Source organism: Ranitomeya imitator, chromosome 5, assembly GCF_032444005.1.
Source record: "Ranitomeya imitator isolate aRanImi1 chromosome 5, aRanImi1.pri, whole genome shotgun sequence".
NCBI lineage: Eukaryota > Metazoa > Chordata > Amphibia > Anura > Dendrobatidae > Ranitomeya > Ranitomeya imitator.
This window is the reverse complement of record NC_091286.1, coordinates 655,685,008-655,711,526: the sequence shown is the minus strand read 5'-3', so window position 1 is coordinate 655,711,526 and position 26,519 is coordinate 655,685,008. Positions and strand designations below refer to the sequence as shown.

Sequence of the window (26,519 nt, the reverse complement as noted above, 5' to 3'; positions counted from 1 at the left end):
CAGTTGGTTTTCCTCAAGTAGGTTTTGATCCAATGTAGGACGAGCTGCAATCTCACAATTTGTGAAGTCGCTTCTCTAGGAGTTGAGTGCAAATGACACAGAAATGACTGCAATGTCCCATCAGTCTTATATGGACACCATGGCCATGAGATTGAGGTTCCTCCTCCTTCCATAGACAATGGGGTAAGTGACCGTCTAGTCATATGGAAATGAAGATCTCTCCTTAAACACAAGTCTATTGAGTAGAAAGATCAGCCCAGGTACAAAAGACATCTGGGTGGAGGCCATGCTTGGTTTATCCAGTATCTGCCAATTGTTGACATAATCTAACAGGTTGCTTTCTTATGTCAAGTGACACTGAAGTAAATGTGTGAAAATGGCCTAAATCCTCCAATACTCTATAGATGAAATAAATCTTCATGCTGTATGTAACAATGTTCTTTTATGTCACCTAATCATTCCAAAAATCTGCATCCTGCATTTACAAACAATGATCAAAAACTTTTGTTTACCCCAAAATGGCATAATTGAAAATATTTTGATGAATTCTGGGGGGGGGGGGGGAAACCATGGCGTCAACAGGACACATTATTGGTTGACTTAAATACCCATATTGAAACCTCACCAAATAGGCCATGTGAACACATTGACTACAGGTCGAGGAATGAGTTAAACAAAAATATATTTTTCTTTAATTAAACTATGCCTGTCCTTCGCAGTATCTGAAAATTGTTTCACCACTACTGATCCTCAGATGCAATCTTCTTTCCAGCTTGACTTCCATCTATTAGGCCCCCAATGGCTCAATGTATGCCTGTATTGTGCAGCGTGCCCCATGTAACTGCATGTATTGGAAGCTGTCTGTGACATGCCTGGTTCCATAGATGAGGCCTACAGAGTAAAACACCTGGTGGCAAAGTGCCAACTTCAGGTAAACAGAAGAGCGGGTGACACTAGCTGACTCCCATTATAAAATGAGGCAACGTGGATTTAGAATCTGGAACATCCCTACAACTTGATAATGAGATTAAATAAAATTGTTAAATACCTGAGCTATCATACTCAATATATAATTGCGACTATCTAAGATAGTCATATTAAGTGTAATACAACTTCTCATATGACCATGATTGCTTCGACCGCCACGATCAACATTGTCACAAAAAATAAGATAAATCCAGGAGGAAATTCAAGTAAAAATTCTTTTTCAAGCCTTGAAAAAGGATTTTGTATCCGAAACGATGCCACACCGTTCAGGCAATAAAGTCCACTTTTTTCTATTTGATTCTGTGCTGATATATATATGTATGTATGTATGTATGTATGTATGTATGTATGTTCCAAACAATAAGTAAGGCTACTTTCAAACATCAGGTTTTTTTCAGGCACTATCTGGCAACTGACGGAACCTGAAAACTCATCTCTTCAGGAAAGCCTACAGCCTGCACTGACACCGCTGCTGCCTCATCACCAACGAAGCTACCGCCTCACCAACACCGGAGCTACCGCCTCACCAACACCGGAGCTCCTGCAACCCTCAACCTACTGTCTCCTTCCCCATAATCCTGTAGAATGTAAGCCCGCAAGGGCAGGGTCCTCGCCCCTCTGTATCAGTCTGTCATTGTTAGTTTGTTTACTGTATGTGATATTTGTAACTTGTATGTAACCCCTTCTCATGTACAGCACCATGGAATCAATGGTGCTATATAAATAAATTAATAATAATAATAATAATAATAATAATAATAATAACTTTTGAAAAATTGTTTTTTTTTTTTTATTTTATTTTTTTTACGCCGGATCTGTTTTTTTTTCTTGGTGGTTTTAGCGCCTGATGGCTAGACGTTTCATCCGTTTTTTTTCCGGACCGCCCAAACAGCCGTTTCCAGAGGAATGTTTTTTTTTTTTGTCTGGCGAAAAAAAGGAAAATGACGGAGTCGGCCAAAAACGTATGAAACGGAGATGTGAAATGAAGAATCAGGTCGCTCGCTCTCTCTCTCGCTCTCACTCTCTCGCTCTCGCTCTCGCTCTCTCGCTCTCACTATCTCGCTCTCTCGCTCTCTCGCTCTCTCGCTCTCGCTCTCTCTCTCGCTCTTCTTGTTTGTTATACCTTTAGTGTTCATTGCATGATCCAACTGATAAAGAAAAACAGATTGGTTTGATTAGAAAAGGTCCTCATAATTCTAGATGAGAATGTCAATGTTATCATGAACTGAGGATATAAACCATTGCATCAGGCACCAAGGCAGCACTGAAGTTGGTCATTCTGTTTTGATCGACTTGCTGCTCAATGACATTGATGCGAACTGTGCCAAGCAGGACATCGTCCAAGGCAGAATGCACATGCTCGCAGCTCACACCTGGACTCTTGAGCACTCCAGCACCACCTAGATGAATCTTGAGGAGTTTGAAAACTTTTTTCACTTTGGGTAGAATTTTACAGGGCAATAATAGTGTTATCAAGTGAGATGGCTGCATGTCCATGGAGCTTTCTCTGACGGGTGCACGTAACTACTCATGTAACTTGCGCAAGTAGAACTTTATCAGATATCCTTTTGCCCATCTTTTTAATGGCTGAGCTGATTTCCTCTTTATCCAAGGCTTGGAAAGTCGCTTCCATTGCCGCCTGGAAACTGGTGATTCTGTTAGGACCAGAGGGAGACTCCATATCACGCTATGGGAAAATGTAGGATACATCGAATTGGTTATACAAGAATATGAAAGTAAACGTATATAAAAAATGTCAAGACGAATAAAAAAAAATAATCTGTCCAGTACAGCTTTACTGGAAATGGGCATAATCATTGTATGGCCATAATGAACCTATTGTACAACAAATGGATATGTAATTTAGGTTTTTAGTGAACTTGAGAAGACTACTCCCTCAGGGTGGTTGAGTTCTGATCCAAGAAGTTAAATGTTGCTTCAAGGGTTAAGAACTCTTGCTTCTCCCTGAGAGATCTACACAGGTTTTCATATGGGGATTATAATTTATCCTCAAAGCTGCTAATTCATCTCAAACTTCCCTGTCCAATTCAGTTTTTGTACCGGCCAAGTTGATATCCAAACCTACCCACCTTTCATACATAGGCTTTTAACTACTTCACCCTCGAAGATGGTTTTCACGCTAATGACCAGGCCAATTTCACAATTCTGACCTGTCGCTTTCTGGTAATAACTCTGGAAGGCTTAAATGGATCATGGTATTTTTGAGTTTTTTTCATGACTAATAGAAATTTTACCACTATCATGAATTACATTAATATGACTTGCGATTAATTGTGAAAAAATGAAATTTGGTAAAAATTTGGAATATTTTGCAATTTTACAACTTTGAATTTTCATGGCCTTAAATCAGAGATTTCACACAAAATGGTTTAAACAGTTTCCACATGTCTACTTAACATCAGCACAATTTTGGACCCAGAATTTTTGTTAGGAAGTTATAACTGTTATGAGAAATCACTGGTCAATTTATATTTCCAAGTTTAACAAAACTATATGATACGCAAAAGTGACACCATTCTAAACTTCACCCCTCAAGGTGCTCAAAACCACATTCAAGGAGTTTATCAACCCTTCAGGTGCTTCAATGGTATTTTTGGAATGTGGAAAAAAAACATTTTAACTTTTTTTTTTTTAACAAAATATACTTCAGATGCAAACTTTTTTTGATAAGGGTAACAGGAGAAATTTCACTACAAATTTTGTAGTCTGTTGTCTCCTGAGCACACGGATACTGAATATCTGGAGGAAAACCATTTGGGCTCTCTGCAGGGCTCGGAAGGGAAGGAGCGCCATTTGACTCTTTGAAAGTAAAATTATCTGGAATTGTTAGTGGACGTCTTGATGTGACTAAACAGTGGAAACCCCCCACAATTTACCTCATTTGGGAAATTAGACCCCTTAAAGATCTTATCTAGATGTGTATTGAGCACCTTGAACCCACGGGTGCTAAACAGAAGTTTACAACATTGAGCCATGAAAATACAACAATCTTTCCCTAATCTTTTCTTAGCTCCAAATTTAGCATTTTTGTAAGGGTAACAGGAGAAATTGCTCCATACAATTTGTTGGGCAATTTCTGCTGAGTACAGATACCCCATACATGGGGGAATACTACATTTGAGGCACAGGGCAAAGCTCAGAAGGGAAGAGGCGCCATATTGGAGTTCAGATATTGCTGGAATGGTTTGAGGGTGCCATGTTACATTGGTAGCACCCCTGAGGTGACAGAACAGAAACCCCCCATATGTGAACTCATTTTACAAACTACACCCCTAGATGAAATCATTGGGGAATGTAATGATCATAACGACACCATGTGCCTCACAGAATTTTATACCATTGAGTTGTGAAAGAAAAACTAAAAACTTGTGGCAACAAATTTATATTTTTACCACTAAAATGTTGTTTTTCTAAGGGCAAATAGGAAATAATGGACCTCCATTTGTTGTAGAAAAAAAGTTCCTGAGTGCGCCAATACCCTACATGTAATTGGGAAATATTTTTCAGGCACAGTGCAAAGCTCAGAGGGCAAGGAGCATTAGATTTTACTGTTATGGTTTGCAGGTGCCATGACCCACTGCGAGAGCCCATAAAGTATTAGAACAGCAGAACCCCCCCATAAGTGATCCCATTTTACGAACAACTCCTGAATTCATCTAGGAATGCAGTGATCATGTTGACACCACGGGTGTCACATGATTTTACACCATTGGGCAGTGAGGAAAACTGAACCTTTACCATAAATTTAGTTTTAGCCCCAGATTTTACATTTTTACATAAGTGGTAACGATTCTGCATTTCAGTGTAATTATGGCAATAACAGACTTGTAGAGTGCTGTGGTTTTTTTTTTGGGGGGGGAGAGATGACGCCTAAAAATCCTGTAAGAAAGTGTCTCCAGTTTGAGACCCATTTTTCCATTGTTGCTGAGTGAGGGCTTGTTTACTGCATGCTGAGCTGACTCCCTTTCTACAATGGGTCCTCTAAGGAGTGGTGGGATCCACCAGCTGTAGACTCCTGGAATTTGCCTTGGGCTTATACTGTCTGCCCATCCTCACTTTCCATAATAGCATGCGCACAGTGTTTTGTATAAAAGATGTAAGAAAAGAATAATCTGACAGCAACAAATCATTAATGTTATGCAAGTGTCCACAAAACCCAGGTAATGAGCTGTATTTGCCCCATGGACGCTCCTTTGTATCAGGACATGATACTAAGGAGATGTTCTCAGCTGATGAGCACAAGGCTCCATCCTGGGGAGGAAGGGGGTGGATAATACCTTCCTCATGAAAAGGGTTTCACTCCTTTCCTTTGACATCTTGTAGGCAGCTCAAGGCTGAGTCCCAGTGCAGGTGGCTCAATGATGTAACAATATTGCACCGCTCACATTATGGGTGCAGTAAGAATTATATATTTTCAGGGGTGTTGGCACAAAAGAAGTTAATACTTTCTAAGAGGGCATTTGGGGGCAATATTTGGTTTAGGGTCTGTAATATTTGCCTTGCTCATGGGGTTGGCTACACTGTTAAAACAATATAGATGGTTCAGTAGATAAGCCTTAAATGGGTGTTATCTCCAAAATCCTTTTCCAGTATGTAGTAGGTGTAATAACATTGGTGAATCAGAAGAACTATACTTAAATTCTAATTGAAGGCATTTGCTAATATTACACCTACTACATATTGGGATAGGATCTAAAGGTACCGTCACATTTAGCAACACTGCAGCGATCTAGACAACGATCCCGATCGCTGCAGCGTCGCTGTGTGGTCGCTGGAGAGCTGTCACACAGACAGCTCTCCAGCGACCAACTGTGCGAAGTCCTCTGGTAACCAGGGTAAACATCGGGTTACTAAGCGCAGGGCCGCGCTTAGTAACCCGATGTTTACCCTGGTTACCAGTGTAAACGTAAAAAAAAGCAAACACTACATACTTACATTCAGGTGTCTGTCCTCCGGCGCTCTGCTTCTCTGCACTGGGTAAGCGCCGGCAGGAAAGCACAGCGGTGATGTCACCGCTGTGCTCTGCTTTACGGCCAGCCGGCGCTTACACAGAAGCAGAGCTCCGGAGGACAGACACCTGAATGTAAGTATGTAGTGTTTGTTTTTTTTTACGTGAGAAGCATCGCGCAGGAAGGAGGCTCCCTGCGCACTTCCATCGGGTCTACGTGATGCGATTGTGTTGGCCTGATAGTCTCCATGGAGACCCCTGGCAACAAGATGGCCATGGGGTCCTTCCGAATGCTTCCTTCCCTGCCTGTCAGATCCTCTTCTGATACTCTGCAATGCAGAGTATCAGATCCTCGATATGACATTACATAGTAAGACATCATACTGTTCTGGGACAATGTAAAAGTGTAAAAAATGTTTAAAAAAATCCTTAAAGAGAAAAAAAAAAAAAATTTCCTATAAATAAAATTGTGAATAAAAAAAGTACACATTTGGTATCACCGCGTCCATAACAACCCACTCTATTGAAGGGGTTAACTAGTGGGACAAATTTATAAACACAATATAAAAATAAAAAAACAAGGCCAACAATGCTTTATCATATCGACGAACAAAGTGCAATAAAACGCGATAAAGACGGAAGTAAATAAAAATTGTACTGCTGAAATAGTCATCTTATCCCGCAAAAATCAATCCACCATACAGCTCTATCAGCAGAAAAATAAGTTATAGCTCTCAGAATAAAGCGATGCAAAAATTAGTTTTCTATAAAATCCTTTTTTAATATTAAGTTATATGGTTAAGTAATACTGTCTCCTGACTCTATTAGGTCATTTTACCTATTATTAATTAAAAGTTATATTTTAGGGGCATTTTTTTTGTCTTTTTTGGTTGTCATTAGTAGGGTTGAGCGAAACGGGTCGAAATTTTTCAAAAGTCGCCGACTTTTGGCAAGGTCGGGTTTCATGAAACCCGACCCGACCCCTGTGTGGGGTCGGCCATGAAGTCGGCGATCTTTTGAATCTAGAATCGGAATTCCGATACCGATTCCCGATATGTTTAAGATATCGGGAATTGGTATCGGAATTCAGATTAAAGTGTAAAATAAAGAATTAAAATAAAAAATATCGCAACACTTACCCTCTGACGCGCCCTGGTACTAACCGGGAACCTTCCTTCCTTAGAATCAGCCTTCCAGGACCTTGCGGTGACGTCGCGGCTTGTGATTGGTCGCGCGAGCGGTCACATGGGCGGCCGCGCGGCCAATCACAAGCCGCGACGTCACCGCAAGGTCCTGGAAGGCTGATTCTAAGGAAGGAAGGTTCCCGGTTAGTACCAGGGCGCGTCAGAGGGTAAGTATTGCGATATTTTTTATTTTAATTCTTTATTTTACACTAAAATATGCATCGCAGGGCCTGAAGGAGAGTTTCCGCTCCTTCAGACCCTGGGAACCATGGAAACCCAATGCACTGCATTGGGTTTCGAGTTTCGGCCGACCCCGACCCCGACTTTTTTATAGGATCGGCCGATTTCACTCGACCCGACTTTTGAAAAAGTCGGGTTTTGTGAAACCCGACCCGATCCTATAAAAGTAAAGGTCGCTCAACCCTAGTCATTAGCTATATGCCCAGATTCTATATTTTTTTGCCTGGTTGTTAAACCTGCACAGCACTATGAATGGCGTAAAAAAATAAAACCAATTCTTTAACTACTGTTGATTTTTATTTCATTGTGCCTCACAAAGTTCGCAGTAAGGCTTGGCACACATTTATCCTGCCCTCTGCGCTGAGCACTTACACCGGGGTTTCCATGTAAATCTTTGAAATGCGTGATACAGACAGAAACCACGATGGAAAATTCCCTGTAATGAGGCAGATGGAGTCACTGTGGACGCCATAGGACCCATGATCCGGCGGTGTCCGTCTTTTCAGGATTGCAGAGTTTTATGCATTTGTGAAAAGGACACCGCTGAACAGAGGCCAGATGGAGTCCAGAGTAAATCTGCCGCCTCATTATACTGAATGGATATCTTAGGGGTTTCATCTGTCACATCACTCGCAGATTTAGATGGAAACCCCAAAGTAAGTGGTCGGCGTTGAGCGCTGGATAAATGTGATCCCAAACATTATGTAAAATGTTCCCAATAAAAGCTTTAACTCAATCCACAAAAAAAGCAAGTCCTCACTCAGATCTGTCATCTGTTAACGGAAATATAGGGGACATCCACGTTACTGGTAGCACAAAGGCTCTGGAAAAGCAAAATGGCTCCTCACCCGCCAAAAGAAATTCAGCAAATTCTCTGCTTCCAAATCCAAATGCCCCCCTCCCTTCTGAGCCCCAGTGTGCCTAAATAACTTTTAGCACCCACATGTTTGGCATTTTTGTAGTGATGAGAGCCTGCATAATTTACAGGTGCGTGTCTTCAGAAGCATGAGCTGGGCATAATGTACTGGTCGCTACAACGGTAGTTTGCAATTTTCACTCTGCAACATCCACTGCTGCTGTTTCTGGAAAACATCCATGAAGTCAAAATAGTCACTACACCTGTAGATAAATTCCCAAAGGGGTATAATTTCCAAAATGTTGTCACTTATGTGCTTTACCAGAGGAAACCCCACACAAGGGGGCTCTCCAAACGCGACATGGCATCCGCTAAATATTCCAGTAAATTTTACATTGAAAAAGTCAAATGGCGCTCCTTCCCTTCCAAGCGCCGCCGTGTGCCCAAACAGTAGTATCCCCCCACATATTGGATATCTGTACCCAGGTGAAATTGCTCCATCCAATTTGTTGTGCAATTTCTCCTGTTACCCTTATTAAAGTGCAAAACATGGAGCTAAAAATAGATTTATTTTGGAAAAATGTAATGTTTTTAATTTCCATGGCTCTACGTTATAACTTTCTGTGAAGCACCTGTGGGTTTAAGGTGCTGAATACACATCTAGATAAGTTCCCTAAGGGGTTTAGTTTCCAAAATGGTGTCACTTGTGGGGGGGGTTCCTCTGTTAAGGCACATCAGGGGCTTTTCAAACACGACATGGCACGAGATTCAAGCACTACCTAGCCTCGGCAAAATTCTGTCCAATAGAGTTGGTGATCATTAGTAGAGTTAGGCAAATTTGTTATGGTCCCTGCTTATTCAGCAAGCTATAGCGCTTACCCAATAAGCTGCAGAGGGAACCTGGATACATGGAGCACACCGGCAGTGCCGAATCTGCATGTCAGGGCTGTCATTGTCACAACACATGCATGGAGAGCTCAACAAACAGGTGATGTAAAGAAAAACCTTAATGGGTAAATCTAGGATACCAATTTCTAATCTGACTTTCTAGTCTACATAAAACCACTAAACCTAATGTGCCAAAAGGAGGGAAGTAAGGAGTTTTTTTGCAGAGACCAGTGAGCCACAGGTTGGTAAACACTTTACTAGTATACATCAGTTTTAAAAAATGTAAATGTGTTAAAAAAACATCCAGAGTTGTATCTAATGTATTTTTTCGGACTATAAAAGGCCCCTTTTTTTCCCCAAAATATGTTGATGAAAATGGGGAGCAATGTCTTAGTCTGAATGAGGGATCAGCGGGTCACATGAGGCAGGAGCTGGCTGCTGCACTAACTCCTGTACCCGCTGCTAAAGAGAAATGAATATTTACTGCTTTCCACACAGATGGGAGTGGAGAGCAGTGAATATTAAATTCTTTACTATCCACATCCACTGGCTTCCTGCAGCTGCAGCCAAAGACGTTAAAGTGAGAAAAATATTAATGGCGACTGTGTAAAGTTGTGTAGCAACTGCTCTAGACAGAAGACTGATAAATTTAATGCATCTCAACATATCGAACATTCTGGATATATGAATGAACCAGACTGTCACCAAGTTCAGCTGCCTGTGTGAGGGCACTGATCATTTATTCCCCCTGAACCCAGGGCTTTCTCATAGAGCACACTGGCCAAGCAAGTCCTCCTGTGTATGTCAGATGAGATGGCTACTGGCAGAGAGTCAGCTAATGTGTGTGGCCAGCCTTTGCCTTTTTGTTTTTTTCCCAACAAGTATGTTGATCAATCCAATTATGCCACCATAGTTTGCAAATATTTAGTTACTGAAATTGGTCCTATCTTAACCCCTTCATGACCCAGCTTGTTTTGACCTCAATGACCTGGCCGTTTGTTTGCAATTCTGACCAGTGTCCCTTTATGAGGTAATAACTCAGGAACGCTTAAACGGATCCTAGCGGTTCTGAGACTGTTTTTTCGTGACATATAGGGCTTCATGTTAGTGGTAAATTTAGGTGGATAATTTTTGTGTTTATTTGTGAAAAAAATGGAAATTTGGCTAAAATTTTGAAAACTTCACAATTTTCAAATTTTGAATTTTTATTCTGTTAAACAAGAGAGTTATGTGACACAAAATAGTTAATAAATAACATTACCTACATGTATACTTTACATCAGTTTTGTAAACAAAATTTTTTTTTGCTAGGATGTTATAAGGGTTAAAAGTTGACCAGCGATTTCTCATTTTTACAGCAAAATTTACAAAACCATTTTTTTAGTGACCACCTCACATTTGAAGTCAGTTTGAGGGGTCTATATGGCTGAAAATACCCAAAAGTGACACCATTCTAAAAACTGCACCCCTAAAGGTGCTCAAAACCACATTCAAGAAGTTTTTTAACCCTTCAGGTGCTTCACAGCAGCAGAAGCAACATGGAAGGAAAAAATGAACATTTAACTTTTTAGTCACAAAAAATGATCTTTTAGCAACAATTTTTTTATTTTCCCAATGGTAAAAGGAGAAACTGAACCACGAAAGTTGTTGTCCAATTTCTCCTGAGTACGCTGATACCCCATATGTGGGGGGGACTACTGTTTGGGCGCACGACAGGGCTCGGAAGGGAAGGAGCGCCATTTGACTTTTTCAATGAAAAATTGGCTCCAATCTTTAGCGGACACCATGTCGCGTTTGGAGAGCCCCTGTGTGCCTAAACACTGGAGCTCCTCCACAAGTGACCCCATTTTGGAAACTAGACCCCCCCAAGGAACTTATCTAGATGCATAGTGAGCACTTTGAACCCCCAGGTGCTTCACAAATTGATCTGTAAAAATGAAAAAGTACTTTTTTTTCACAAAAAATTTATTTTAGCCTCAATTTGTTCATTTCCACATGGGCAACAGGATAAAATGGATCCTAAAATGTGTTGGGCAATTTCTCCTAAGTACACTGATACCTTATATGTGGGGGTAAACCACTGTTTGGGCACACGGCAGGGCTCGGAATGGAAGGAGCGCCATTTGACTTTTTGAATGAAAAATTAGCTCCAATTGTTAGCGGACAACATGTCGCGTTTGGAGAGCCCCTGTGTCCCTAAACATTTGAGCTCCCCCACATGTGACCCCATTTTGGAAACTAGACCTCCCATTGAACTAACCTAGATGTGCGTTGACCACTTTAAATTCCCAAGTGCTTCACAGAAGTTTATAACGCAGAGCCATGAAAATAAAAAAATAATTTTTCTTTCCTCAAAAATGATGTTTTAGCAAGCACTTTTTTATTTTCACAAGGGTAACAGGAGAAATTAGACCCCAATAGTTGTTGCCCAGTTTGTCCCAAGTATGCTGGTACCCTGTTATGAACAGGTGATTCAGAACCACAATGGACCTAGTGGTTAAGAGCACACAAAGTGACCTGATATTTACTAACATAGGACGAGCTCTGAGACGTGGGAACTCTGCTGACCGCAATCCCTAATCCTATAATACCACACTAGAGGTAGCCGTGGATTGTGCCTAACGCTCCCTATGCAACTCAGCACAGCCTGAGAAACTAGCTAGCCCTGAAGATAGAAAAATAAGCCTACCTTGCCTCAGAGAAATTCCCCAAAGGAAAAGGCAGCCCCCCACATATAATGACTGTGAGTTAAGATGAAAATACAAACACAGAGATGAAATAGATTTTAGCAAAGTGAGGCCCGACTTACTGAACAGACCGAGGATAGGAAAGATAGCTTTGCGGTCAGCACAAAAACCTACAAACAACCACGCAGAGGGGGCAAAAAGACCCTCCGCACCGACTAATGGTACGGAGGTGCTCCCTCTGCGTCTCAGAGCTTCCAGCAAGCAAGAAAAACCAATATAGCAAGCTGGACAGAAAATATAACAAACAAAAGTAACACAAGCAAAACTTAGCTTATGCAGGGCAGACAGGCCACAATAACGATCCAGGAGAAAGCAAGACCAATACTAGAACATTGACTGGAGGCCAAGAACAAAGAACTAGGTGGAGTTAAATAGAGCAGCACCTAACGACTTAACCTCGTCACCTGAGGAAGGAAACTCAGAAGCCGCAGCCCCACTCACATCCACCAGAGGAAGCTCATAGACAGAACCAGCCGAAGTACCACTTATGACCACAGGAGGGAGCTTGACCACAGAATTCACAACAATACCCCATATGTGGGGGTAAACTACTGTTTTGGCGGACGTCGGGGCTCGGAAGGGAGGGAGCACCATTTGACTTTTTGAACGCAAGATTAGCTGGAATCAATGGTGGCGCCATGTTGCGTTTGGAGACCCCTGATGTGCCTAAACAGTGGAAATCCCTCAATTCTACCACCAACACTAACCCCAACACACCCCTAACCCTAATCTCAACTCTAGCCATAACCCTAATCACAATCCTAACCCCTGCCCTAACCCCAACACACCCCTAACCCTAATCCCAACCCTAACCATAATCCTAATTCAAACCCTAACCCCAACACACCCATTACCACAACCCTAACCCCAACACACCCCTAACCATAACCATAACCACAAGCCTAATTTTAACCCTATTTCTAACCCTAACCCTAATTCCAACCCTAACTCTAATTCCAACCCTAACCCTAAGGCTATGTTGCGGATTCGTGTGAGATTTTTCCGCACCATTTTTGAAAAATCCACGGGTAAAAGGCACTGCGTTTTGCCTGCGGATTTACCGTGGATTTCCAGTGTTTTTGTGCAGATTTCACCTGCGGATTCCTATTGAGGAACAGGTGTAAAACGCTGTGGAATCCGCACAAAGAATTGACATGCTGCGGAAAATACAACACAGCGTACCCGCACGGTATTTTCCGCACCATGGGCACAGCGGATTTGGTTTTCCATAGGTTTACATGGAACTGTAAAGCTGATGGAAAACTGCTACGAATCCGCAGCAGCCAATCCGCTGCGGATCCGCAGCCAAATCCGCACCGTGTGCACATGGACTAATTCTAAGGGTATGTGCGCACGATGCGGAAAATGCTGCGGATCCACAGCGTTTCCACCGCTGCGGGTCCGCAGCAGTTTCCCATGAGTTTACAAAAAACGCTGCGCACATGCTGCGGAAAGAACTGCGTGGAAACGCAGCGGTTTACTTTCCGCACATTTCACTTCTTTCTGCGGATTCCGCAGCGGTTTTTCAACTGCTCCAATAGAAAACCGCAGTGAAATCTGCAGAAAACCGCGATAAATCCACAGCGGTTTTGCACTGCGGATTTATAAAAACCGCTGTGGAAAAATCCGCAGAGGACCAGAATACGTGTGCACATTCCCTAACCCTAACCCTAGTTCTAACTGTAGTGGAAAAAAATTTTTTTCTTTATTTTATTATTGTTACTACCTATGGGGGTGATAAAGGGGGGGGTTCATTTACTTTTTTTTTTATTTTTATCAATTTTATCAAATTTAATGACCTTCTGGTGTGAAGCATTATTATTCAGGGAATATAATATTACTCAGGTTGGCACAATTCTAAAATCCCTTCTGGATGATAATGTGGGAAGTCTTGTAGGCATGTTACAATCAAAAAGTTGTTGAAGCCGATGATTGCTCTCCTTCAGCTTTGGAGGAAAGTCAGCATTTGTAGTGAAAAATTGTCCCTGTGATGTATATAGTAGAGAAAAGGCGACTGTTGGCCATCTCCAATTGTACAAAAGAATTTTATTCCCCAGAGTTGCTTGGGTCAGCCAGAAATGTTGTTCTTTAAGGCTATGTGCACACATTGGTTGTTCAGCTCCTGGTTTTGGCTTACTAAACAGGATTTACAAAAAACCATTAAATACTCAGAGGAAAAATATATAAATGAAAATGCAGTAGTGGGGCACTTCAATCACTTCTGGTTTTGTCTTAAATACCGATATCGAAACCTCACCAATAGGCCACGTGAACACATTGACTACAGGTCCAGGAATGAGTTAAACAAATATATATTTTTCTTTAATTACACTATGCCGGTCTTTCTAATTTTTTTGCCACTATTGATCCTCAGATGCAATTTTCAATCTTCTTTCCAGCTTGATCTCCATCCATTTGGCCCCCAATGCCGCAATGTATGCCGGTAATGTGCAGCGTGCCCCATGTGACTGCATGTATTGGAAGCGATGTCTGTGACATGCATGTTTCTACACATGATATGAGGCCTACAGAGTAAAATTAACCCCTTAGCGACCGCCGATACGCCTTCTAACGGCGGCCGCTAAGGGTACTTAAACCACAGCGCCGTTAATTAACGGCGCTGTGGAAAAAGTGAATAGCGCCCCCCAGAGGCAGATTTTCTCCGGGGTCTCGGCTGCCGGGGGTAGCCGAGACCCCAGAGAACATGATTCGGGGGGTCTTTAACCCACCCCGCATTTGCGATCGCCGGTAATTAACCGTTTACCGGCGATCACAAAAAAAACAAAAACCGCGATCTCTTTTTAATTTCTCTGTCCTCCGATGTGATCGCACATCGGAGGACAGAGAAAAGGGGTCCCAGGTGGCCCCCCAATACTCACCTAGCTCCCCCGATGCTCCTCGTCTCTCCCGGTGGGCGCCGCCATCTTAAAAATGGCGGGCGCATGCGCAGTGCGCCCGCCGGCCGGCCCCGCCAGAATCTTTGGGGTCTCGGCTGCCGGGGGTAGCCGAGACCCCAAAGAGCATGATCGGGGTTGGTTTTACCGACCCCTGTTTTGCGATCGCCGGTAATTAACTGTTTACCAGCGACCGCAAAAAAAAAAAAAAAAAGTAAAGTGTAATTCTCTGTCCTCTGATGTGATCGCACATCAGAGGACAGAGAAATAGGGGGATTCGGGGACCCTACAATACTCACCTGTGTCCCTGGATCCTCTTGCTGCTCCTCCTGGCCGCCGGCAGAAGAAAATGGCGGGCGCATGCGCAGTGCGCCCGCCATCTGTCTCCATCTGTCGGCCGGCAGGGGAACAGCAGTTGGGGCTAAAATTAGGGGTAGGGTTAGGGGTAGGGTTAGGGGTAGGGTTAGGGCTAGGGTTAGGGTTAGGGCTAGGGTTGGGGCTAAATTTAGGGTTAGGGTTGGGGCTAAATTTAGGGTTAGGGTTGGGGCTAAATTTAGGGTTAGGCTTCTTTCACACTTACGTCGGTACGGGGCCGTCGCAATGCGTCGGCCCGACATACCGACGCACGTTGTGAAAATTGTGCACAACGTGGGCAGCAGCTGTAGTTTTTCAACGCATCTGCTGCCCAATCTATGTCCTGGGGAGGAGGGGGCGGAGTTACGGCCACGCATGCGCGGTCAGAAATGGCGGATGCGACGTACAAAAAAACGTTTCATTGAACATTTTTTTGTGCTGACGGTCCGCCAAAACACAACTGATCCAGTGCACGACGGACGCGACGTGTGGCCATCCGTCACGATCCGTCGGCAATACAAGTCTATGGGCAAAAAACGCATCCTGCGGGCACATTTGCAGGATCCATTTCTTGTCCAAAACGACGGATTGCGACGGATGCCAAACGACTCAAGTGTGAAAGTAGCCTTAGGGCTAGGGTTAGGGTTGGGGCTAAAGTTAGGGCTAGGGTTGGGGCTAAAGTTAGGGTTACAGCTGGGATTAGGGTTAGGGTTTGGATTAGGGTTGGTATTAGGGTTAGGGTTGGCATTAGGGTTACGCTTGGGATTAGGGTTAGGTTTGGGATTAGGGTTAAGGTTAGGGCTGTGATTAGGGGTATATTGGGATTAGGGTAAGGTTTAAGATTAGGGTTGAGATTAGGATTAGGGGTGTGTTGGATTTAGGGTTTTGATTAGGGTTATGGTTAGGGTTGACATTAGGGTTGTTTTGGGGTAAGGGTTGTGATTATGGTTAGGGTTAGTGATTAGGATTATGGATCAGGTTGGGGTTAGGGGTGTGTTGGGGTTAGGGTTGGAGCTAGAATTGGGGGGTTTCCACTGTTTAGGTACATCAGGGGGTCTCCAAACACGACAGCCAATTTTGCGCTCAAAAAGTCAAATGGTGCTCCCTCCCTTCTGAGCTCTGCCGTGCGCCCAAACAGTGGTTTACCCCCACATATGGCGCATCAGCGTACTCGGGATAAATTGGACAACAACTATTGCAGTCCAATTTCTCCTGTTACCCTTGTGAAAATAAAAACTTGGGGGCTACAATATCTTTTTTGTGGAAAAAAAATATTTTTTATTTTCACGACTCTGCATGCTAAACTTCTGTGAAGCACTTGGGCATTCAAAGTTCTCACCACACATCTAGATAAGTTCCTTGGGGGGTCTAGTTTCCAAAATGGGGTCACTTGTGGGGGGTTACTGCAGTTTAGGTACATCAGGGGCTCTGCAATCGCAACATAATGCCCACAGACCATTCTATCAAAGTCTGCATTCCAAAACGGCGCTCCTTCCTTCCGAGCTCTGCCGTGCGCCCAAACAGTGGTTTACCCCCACATATGGGGTACCAGCATACTCAGGACAAATTGGACAACAACTTTTGGGGTCCAATTTCTCTTGTTACCCTTATGAAAATAAAAACTTGGGGGCTAAAAAATCTTTTTTGTGGAAAAAAAAATATTTTTTATTTTCACGGCTCTGCATTATAAACTTCTGTGAAGCACTTGGGCATTCAAGGTTCTCACCACACATCTAGATAAGTTCCATGGGGGGTCTAGTTTCCAAAATGGGGTCACTTGTGGGGGATTTCTACTGTTTAGGCACATCAGGGGCTCTCCAAACGCGACATGGCGTCCGATCTCAATTCCAGCCAATTCTACATTGAAAAAGTAAAACGGCACTCTTTCTCTTCCAAGCTCTGCGGTGAGCCCAAACAGTGGTTTACCCCCACATATTGGGTATCGACGTACTCAGGAGAAATTGCACAACAACTTTAGTGGTCTAATTTCTCCTGTTACCCTTGTGAAAAAAAAAATTTGTGGGCAAAAAGATCATTTTTGTAGAAAAAATGCAATTTTTTTTTTCACGGCTCTACGTTATAAACTTCTGTGAAGCACATGGGGGTTCAAAGTGCTCGCCACACATCTAGATAAGTTCCTTAAGGGGTCTAGTTTCCAAAATGGTGTCACTTGTGGGGGGTTTCCACTGTTTAGGCACATCAGGGGCTCTCCAAACACGACATGGCGTCCAATCTCAATTCCAGCCAATTCTACATTGAAAAAGTAAAACGGCGCTCCTTCACTTCCAAGCTCTGCGGTGCGCCCAAACAGTGGTTTACCCTCACATATGTGGTATCGACGTATTCAGGAGAAATCGCACAACAACTTTTGTGGTCTAATTTCTCCTGTTACCCTTGTGAAAATAAGAATTTGTGGGCGAAAAGATCATTTTTGTGTAAACAAAAGCGATTTTTTATTTTCACGGCTCTACGTTATAAACTTCTGTGAAGCACTTGTGGGTTCAAAGTGCTCACCACACATCTAGATAAGTTCCTTAAGGGGTCTAGTTTCCAAAATGGGGTCACTTGTGGGGAGTTTCCACTGTTTAGGCACATCAGGGGCTCTCTAAACGTGACATGGTGTCCGATCTCAATTCCAGCCAATTCTGCATTGAAAAAGTCAAACGGCGCTCCTTCACTTCTAAGTTCTGCGGTGCGCCCAAAAAGTGGTTTACCCCCACATATGGGGTATTGGCGTATTCAGGAGAAATTGCATAACAAAATTTATGGTTACATTTCTGTTTTTACACTTGTGAAAATAAAAAAAATGGTTCTGAATTAAGATGTTTGCAAAAAAAAGTTAAATGTTCATTTTTTCCTTCCACATTGTTTCAGTTCCTGTGAAGCACATAAAGGGTTAATAAACTTCTTGAATGTGGTTTTGAGCACCTTGAGGGGTGTAGTTTTTAGAATGGTGTCACACTTCATTATTTTCTATCATATAGACCCCTCAAAATGACTTCAAATGTGATGTGGTCCCTAAAAAAAAATGGTGTTGTAAAAATGAGAAATTGCTGGTCAACTTTTAACCCTTATAACTCCCTAACAAAAAAAAATTTTGTTTCCAAAATTGTGCTGATGTAAAGTAGACATGTGGGAAATGTTATTTATTAACTATTTTTCGTGACATATCTCTCTGATTTAAGGGCATAAAAATACAAAGTTTGAAAATTGCAAAATTTTAAAAATTTTCGCCATATTTCCGTTTTTTTCATAAATAATCGCAAGTAATATCGAAGAAATGTTACCACTAACATGAAGTACAATATGTCACGAAAAAACAGTCTCAGAATCAGCGGGATCCGTTGAAGCGTTCCAGAGTTATAACCTCATAAAGTGACACTGGTCAGAATTGTAAAAATTGGCTCGGTCATTAAGTACCAAATTGGCTCTGTCACTAAGGGGTTAAGAGGTAAAGTGCCAATTTCAGGTAAACAGAAGAGCGGGTGACACTAGCAGACTCCCATTATAAAAGGAGGCAACGTGGATTTAGACTCTGGAACATCCCTACAACTTGAGAAGGAGATTTAAATGTAATTGTTAAATAGCAGTTTTCTATTGTTTGGGTATAATAGCTCAGTTAAGTGACGCATGTATGTATGTTGGCGCTATATAAATGACTATTATCGTTGTTAATATTATGTCTAATGTTAACTGTAGGAGCTATATATATTTTATATTTCTTCAGTTGTCTGGTAAAATGAAGTTACTCCAAACAACAAGTAATATGACAATTTTGGAAAAAAGTATAAAATTCAAATACTGTTTTTTTTTTTACTTTTACATTGTTCAATGCATGATCCAACTGAAAAAGAAAAGAAAGAAAAAGAAAGATTGGTTTGATAAAACAGATCCTCACAATTTTAGAGGAGAATGTCAATTTTAACATGAAGGCTATAAGCCATTGCATCCGGCACCAGGGCAGCACTGAAGTTGTCGTTCTGCCTTGATCGACCTGCTGCTCGGTGACATCGATGCGAGCTGTGCCGAGCGGGACATTGACCAAGGCAGAATGCACATGCTCGCAGCCCTCACACCTGGACACTCGAGCACTCCAGCACCGCCCAGATGACTCATGAGGAGTTTTAAAACTTTTCTTTTTCACTTTAGTAGAATATAACAGGGCAATAATAAGTAGTGTTATAAAGAAATCTGAAGTTTTCAGTTAGTCGCAGACATGCTGGCATCTCGCTTGATAAGTATGAAAAAAAAAAATTAACCACTTGATCACCTAACCACTTGGTAAAATTTCTTTATCAGTTGCATTTATTTGTGAAAAAAAAAACAAATTTGTTGAAAATGTTGAATATTTCGCAGTTTTCCAACTTTGAATTTTCATGCCAGTAAATCAGATGTCACACAAAACACATTAAACTTTTTTTTTTTTTTAACACAATATACTTCAGATAAACTCTTTATATTGATAAGGGTAATAGGAGAAATTGCACAACAAATTGTGGGGTCCTTGTTGTTCCTGAGTACACTGATACCCCATATGTGGAGGAAAACTACATGGCAGAGCTCGAAAGAGAAGGAGCGCCATTTGACTTTATGAATGTAAAATTTCCTGTAATCGTTAGTGGACGTCATGAAACAGTGGAACCCCCCACTATTTACCTCATTTTGGAGGCTAGACCCCTTAGGGAACTTATTTAGATGTGTATTGAGCACCTTGTACCCACAGGTGCTAAACAGAACTTTACAACATAAAGCCATGAAAATAAAACACTCATTTTTCCCATATCTTTTTTAGCTTCAAATTTTGCATTTTCACAAGATTAACGGGAGAAATAGCGCAGTACAATTTGTTGTGCAATTTCTCCTGAGTACACAGATCCCCCATAAGTGGGGGAATACTACATTTGAGGCACAGTGCAAAGCTCAGGAGGGAAGAGGCGCCATTTTGCTGGAATGGTTTGTGGATGCCATGTCACATTGGCAGAGCCCCTGAGGTGCCAGAACAACAAACCCCTTATATGTGAACTCATTTTACAAACTACACTCCCCAATGATTTCATCTAGGGGTGAAGTGATTATATTAACACCACATGTCTCAGAATTTTATAACATTGACTGATGAAAGAAAAAATTAAAACTTAGGGCAATAAATTACATTTATTCGGACTCCCATGACAGCACTACGAGAGAGGGGATCCGCCCTTCAGGAACAGGAAACCTACAGATACAAAAGGGCGGTACCTCTCCCCATGCATCAGTTGGTTTCCTGTTCCTGGAGGGGCAGGATCCTACAGATGAATCTTGTAGAATGGATCCCAGGCCGGCCGGTCGAATCAGGTAGCGGGGGGGTCTCCCACCTCGACCGGTGCGGAAGCTCCTGGAAGACATCACGGTGGTCCTGGCTGGACTGCACGTCAGTGATGTAGACAGCAGGGAGCAGAGTCCAGAGGATTCCTGATCTCCGTTAGCGCCGGCGCCGGTAAGTATATCGCTCCTTCGGTCCATGTGGTGGTGCAGCACGGTGGTGATGTAGCGGTGCCAGGAGGGGAACGCTATCCGGAACGCTGCTGCGTGCTCTTCGGCGTCCTGCATCGCTCTCAGCGTTAGCTGGAGCGTTTCCGGTGCAGTGACGTCGAGGGGGCGGAGTCAGCAGGCGCTTCCGGTCTCTGGGTGACTGCGCATGCGCAGTTCATCCAAGATGGCGGCGCCCATCGATCCTGAACGCCGGTCTCCTCACACACTGCACTGACCCCCCAGATGTAGTCTCATCAGCCGGAACCAATAGGAGTGGCGCCAGGCAGCCTGCTGACCGGATCTGAGGGGGATTTAAGCAGGAGCTGGGAATAGAGCTCTGCCTTTGGTCACATCCACATCATGGAGAGTGATGGTGAGCGGCAGCTTCAGTTGCCGGAGGAGGTGCGACAAAAGCCCACGGAGAAGGAGCATGCCAGAAGTGACCAGTCCAGCCGTAAAAGCTCGTCCAAGCAGGGATCCAGAGCATCGACTGGCAAAGAACCCCCTCGTGTTCCGGTACCTTTTTTGGCGTACACTGGTAAGAGATCTACGTGAATGCTCACTCAGTGACGCGGGCCCCTTATACTTTGTCATTTTAGGGAAAGAAAAGTGCAAAGTCGAAACATAAGGAGTGTGCCCTGTGTGAAGTCCCGTTACCAGATTCTTATATTAAAAAATTATGCGCCTCCTGTATACAACAGACGGTGAGGTCTACAGGAGTGGAGGGGTTGAGTGACATCAGGCTAGATAGATGGTATCACCCTTATTGTCCTCCTCTAGGTAGCGGAAGAATCTGCTTCTACGGCTAATCTGCGTGAGATGATCCGTACAGAAGTAAGGGAATCCCTGCGGTCTATGTCCCAGGCGGGGAGTTCAAAAGTTTATGCCTCAAAAACGTGCTGATTGAAGTTCCAGAGTCAGAAAGAGGGAGTGGATTCTACTCTCCCCTTTTTCTGATCCAGAAACCAGACAGATCATTTAGGACTATTATTAACCTTAAATCCCTGAATGAATACCTGGTTAAAGCCACATTTAAAATGGAGTCAATCAGCTCTGCAATTAAAATGTTGTTCAAACACTGCTTCATGGTAGTTGTGGACTTAAAAGATGCGTATTATCATGTTCCTATCCATGAAAACTTTCAGAGGTTTCTACGTGTGGCGGTGTCTATGGGGGGTATTGTTCGACATTTTCAATTTAGAGCCCTTCCCTTCGGCCTCTCAACGTCTCCCCGAGTATTCACTAAAGTAGTTGCGGAGGTCATGGCGCATTTACGTGAATCTGATATCCTCATAATCCCTTATCTGGATGATTTCCTGATAGTTGGGAACTCAGCAGACCATTGCCTTGCTCAGGTAAAAACAGCTATATCTAAGCTAGAGAATCTGGGCTGGATCGTGAATTATGAAAAATCCCGATTACAACCCCTAAAAAACCAGAGATTCCTAGGTCTGCTGTTAGATTCCGAGTCCCAACAATGCTGTCTTCCAACTGATAAACTGCGCCATATCCAACAACAGGTATTAAAAGCAATTAAAGAACCAACCATGACTCTTAGACAGGCTATGTCCTTGTTAGGTTCCCTAACTTCCTGTATTCCCGCCGTCCGTTGGGCCCAGTTCCACTCCAGACCTTTACAGTTTGACGTACTGAATTATGACAGAGTCTTACAGGGTTCCTTGCAGGGTCAGATGACATTGAGTCCAGAGGTTCTGACATCTCTTAGATGGTGGCTAAGGGAAGACAATCTGTCAGCAGGAGTTCCCTGGGTGACTCAAGTGACTCGGGTAGTTACGACGGACGCCAGCCCCACAGGGTGGGGGGCACACATGGGTGACGTGGTAGTCCAGGGTCTATGGGACCCCCAAACATCAGCCTCTTCTAATCAAAAGGAGTTGATGGCGATTGAATTATCAATTAAGGAACTCCTCGTGTATCTACAGGGTCACCATGTCAAAATCCTCTCCGACAATCAGGTGGCAGTGGCCTACGTGAATCACCAAGGTGGAACACGCTCCGAGTCCCTGATGGAAATAGCGGACCGCCTGCTCCAGATAGCGGAAAATCATTTTCTATCTTTAGCAGCAGTACATATAAAAGGGAAGGAAAATATAAAGGCGGACTTTCTAAGTCGAAACACCTTAAGACAAGGAGAGTGGTCTCTGAACACAAAAATCTTCAACCAGATTGTCCGCAGGTGGGGTCATCCAGAGGTGGACCTATTTGCCAACAAGGACAACAGAAAAACGAAAAAATTCTGTTCCTTGAATCCCAGGGAATATCCGCTGGTAGTGGATGCCTTCCTGATCAGATGGGATTTCCGGTTGGCTTATGCGTTTCCCCCGCTAAACCTGTTGCCTCTGGTGGTCAGAAAGATAAGGGAGGATCAAGCGAGAATCATACTGATCGCTCCGTTCTGGCCCCGAAGGGCTTGGTTCTCCTGGCTCAGGACCATGTCGGTGGAAGACCCCTGGGTACTGCCAGACATCCCGGACCTACTTCATCAAGGTCCGATCAACCATCCACAAGTGAAGGGTCTACATTTGACGGCATGGTCTTTGAAAGGTCACTGTTAAAAAACAGAGGATTTTCTCCAAATCTCATTGATACCCTTATGAAGAGTAGAAAACTCATAACAACTAAGATCTACTCTAGAACTTGGAGGAAGTTTCTGGCCTCTTCAAATTTTAATATCGAAGAGGGTTTACCAATTAACCAGATTCTAGAATTCCTGCAGAGAGGGCTAGAGCTAAATCTATCCACGAGTACGCTAAAAGTACAAGTCTCAGCCCTAGGGGCCTTATTTTCTTGCAACATTGCTGGTAATTATTGGGTATCAAGGTTCATCAAAGCAGCTAGTAGATCCAGACCTATACACAGGAATAGGTCAATGCCTTGGGATCTTAACCTAGTCCTCTCAGCCTTGACTAAAGAACCGTTTGAGCCTTTACATTCAGCCTCACTTAAATTACTATCCCTCAAAACAGCATTTTTGGTGGCAATTACATCTGCTCGTAGGGTAGGAGACATACAGGCTCTTTCTAGGCTGTCCCCCTATACAGAGTTTCTACAGGACAGAGTAGTCCTCAGACCAGATCCAGCTTACTTACCAAAAGTGGCCTCAGAATTTCATAGATCTCAGGAGATAGTTCTACCATCATTTCTCCCTAATCCTTCTAATTCCAAAGAGGAGTTACTCCATACGTTAGATGTTAGGAGATGTCTCTTAGAATATATATCAGTCACTGATGCTTGGAAGAGAGAGGAGGCGTTGTTTCTATTTTTCCAAGGTCCCAGGAAAGGGCTTAGAGTGTCAAAGTGCACGTTAGCGAAGTGGATTAGGGAGGCTATCTCTCTGGCTTATACTGCAGGTGGAGGTCCTGTTCCGCAGAATCTGAGGGCACATTCCACTCGGGCCATGGCTGCATCCTGGGCTGAGAGATCTGGAGTTTCCATCGACCAGATATGTAAGGCAGCTACGTGGTCATCCCCTTCCACCTTTTTCAAGCACTATAGGTTGGACTTGGGGTTCTCTTCTGATCTCACCTTCGGGTTAAGGGTGCTACAGGCTATAGTCCCTCCCTAAGGTAGTTTACATCTCTGTAATTCTCTCGTAGTGCTGTCATGGGAGTCCGAATAAAGCATTAAGCTACTTACTGGTAGCGGCATTTTTCGGAGGCCCATGACAGCACCCTTAGTTCCCTCCCTATTCACGTGGGGGTTGCACTTCCCATAATGTATATAATGAGATAGATAGATCTCACGTGTGGTATATAGTTCATTATGATTGATTATTTTTGGACATAAACTGTATATAATGTATATTTGTGTGCTACTAACCGCGGTAGTCCTCTCAGGCTCTAATATACAACTGATGCATGGGGAGAGGTACCGCCCTTTTGTATCTGTAGGTTTCCTGTTCCTGAAGGGCGGATCCCCTCTCTCGTAGTGCTGTCATGGGCCTCCGAAAAATGCCGCTACCAGTAAGTAGCTTAATGCTTTTTACCACTAAAATGTTGTTCTTCTAAAAGCAAATAGGAAAAAAATGGACCTCAGTTTGTTGTAAAAAAATGTCCTGAGTATGTCAATACCCCACATGTAATTGGGGAAATATTTTTCAGGCACAGTGCAAAGCTGAGGGCAAGGAGCGCCAGATTTTACTGTTATGGTTTGCAGGTGCCATGATCCACTGGGAGAGCCCATGAGGTGCAGGAACAGCAGAACCCCCCATAAGCGACCATATTTTGAGCTACACCTCTAAATGAATTCATCTAGGGGTGCAGTGATCATATTGACACCACGGGTGTCACAGAATTTTATACCATTGGGCAGTGAAGAAAAATTAAACTCTTACCACAGATTTAGTTATAGCCCCAGATTTTACATTTTCACACATTTTTCATTGATGCTGACTTAGGGCTTGTTTTCTGCATGCTGAGCTGACTCCTTCTCTACAATGGGTCCTCAAAGGAGCCTTGGGCTCCACCATCTGTAGACCCCTGGAATTTGCCCTAGGCCTATACTGTCTACCCATCCTCACTTACCATAATGGCTTGCGCACAGGTATAAAAGATGTAAGAAAAGACTGACAGCAACAAATTAAATGTTACGCAAGTATCCACAACACCGAGGTAATGGGCTGAAATGGCCTCATGGACGCTCTTTTGTATTCCTGTTCTGATAATATGGAGATGTTCTCTGCTGATGAGCACAAGGCTCCATGCTGGGGATGAAGGGGGTGGATAAAGGTACCGTCACACTAGACGATATCGCTAGCGATCCGTGACGTTGCAGCGTCCTCGCTAGCGATATCGTCCAGTGTGACAGGCAGCAGCGATCAGGCCCCTTCTGTGCTGTCGCTGGTCGGGGAAGAAAGTCCAGAACTTTATTTGGTCGCTGGACTCCCCGCAGACATCGCTGAATCGGCGTGTGTGACACCGATTCAGCGATGTCTTCGCTGGTAACCAGGGTAACCATCGGGTAACTAAGCGCAGGGCCACGCTTAGTAACCCGATTTTTACCCTGGTTACCATCCTAAAAGTAAAAAAAACAAACACTACATACTTACCTACCGCTGTCTGTCCCCGGCGCTGTGCTCTGCACTCCTCCTGTACTGGCTGTGAGCGTCGGTCAGCCGGAAAGCAGAGCAGTGACGTCACCGCTCTGCTTTCCGGCCGCTGTGCTCACACAGACAGTACAGGAGGAGTGCAGAGCACAGCGCTGGAGGACAGACGGCTGTAGGTAAGTATGAAGCGTTTGGTTTTTTTTACTTTTAGGATGGTAACCAGGATAAACATCGGGTTAATAAGCGCGGCTCTGCGCTTAGTTACCCGATGTTTACCCTGGTTACAGGCATCGTTGGTCGCTGGAGAGCGGTCTGTGTGACAGCTCTCCAGCGACCAAACAGCGACGCTGCAGCGATCCGGATCGTTGTCGGTATCGCTGCAGCGTCGCTAAGAGTGACGGTACCTTAATGCCTTCCTCATGAAAAGGGTTTCACTACTTCACTTCTTAAGGTACCGTTACATTTAATGATTTACCAACGATCACGACCAGCGATACGACCTGGCCGTGATCGTTGGTAAGTCGTTATGTGGTCGCTGGGGAGCTGTCACACAGACAGCTCTCTCCAGCGACCAACGATCAGGGAAAGACTTCGGCATCAATGAAACTGTCTTCAACGATGCCGAAGTCCCTGGGTAACCAGGGTAAACATCGGGTTACTAAGTGCAGGGCCGCGCTTAGTAACCCGATATTTACCATGGTTACCATTGTAAAAGAAGAAAAAAAAAAAACAGTACATACTCACATTCCGATGTCTGTCACATCCCCCGGCGTCAGCTTCCCTGCACTGTGTCAGCGTCGGCCGTAAAGCAGAGCACAGCGGTG

General features: G+C 43.6%; 1 protein-coding gene across 1 annotated transcript in view; it reads right to left on the bottom strand.

Moving 5' to 3' along the window:
* Positions 1 to 52: 52 nt before the first annotated feature.
* LOC138637921 (serine/threonine-protein kinase SBK1-like) overlaps positions 53 to 26,519 on the bottom strand; it is a 53,068-nt gene continuing 26,601 nt past the window's right edge. Inside the window, exons 7-9 of the mRNA XM_069726842.1 lie at positions 2,525 to 2,674; positions 2,009 to 2,135; positions 53 to 75 (exon numbers count right to left, since the gene is read on the bottom strand). Coding sequence (XP_069582943.1) covers positions 53 to 75; positions 2,009 to 2,135; positions 2,525 to 2,674 — 300 coding nt within the window. The remainder of the gene's footprint in view (positions 76 to 2,008; positions 2,136 to 2,524; positions 2,675 to 26,519) is intronic.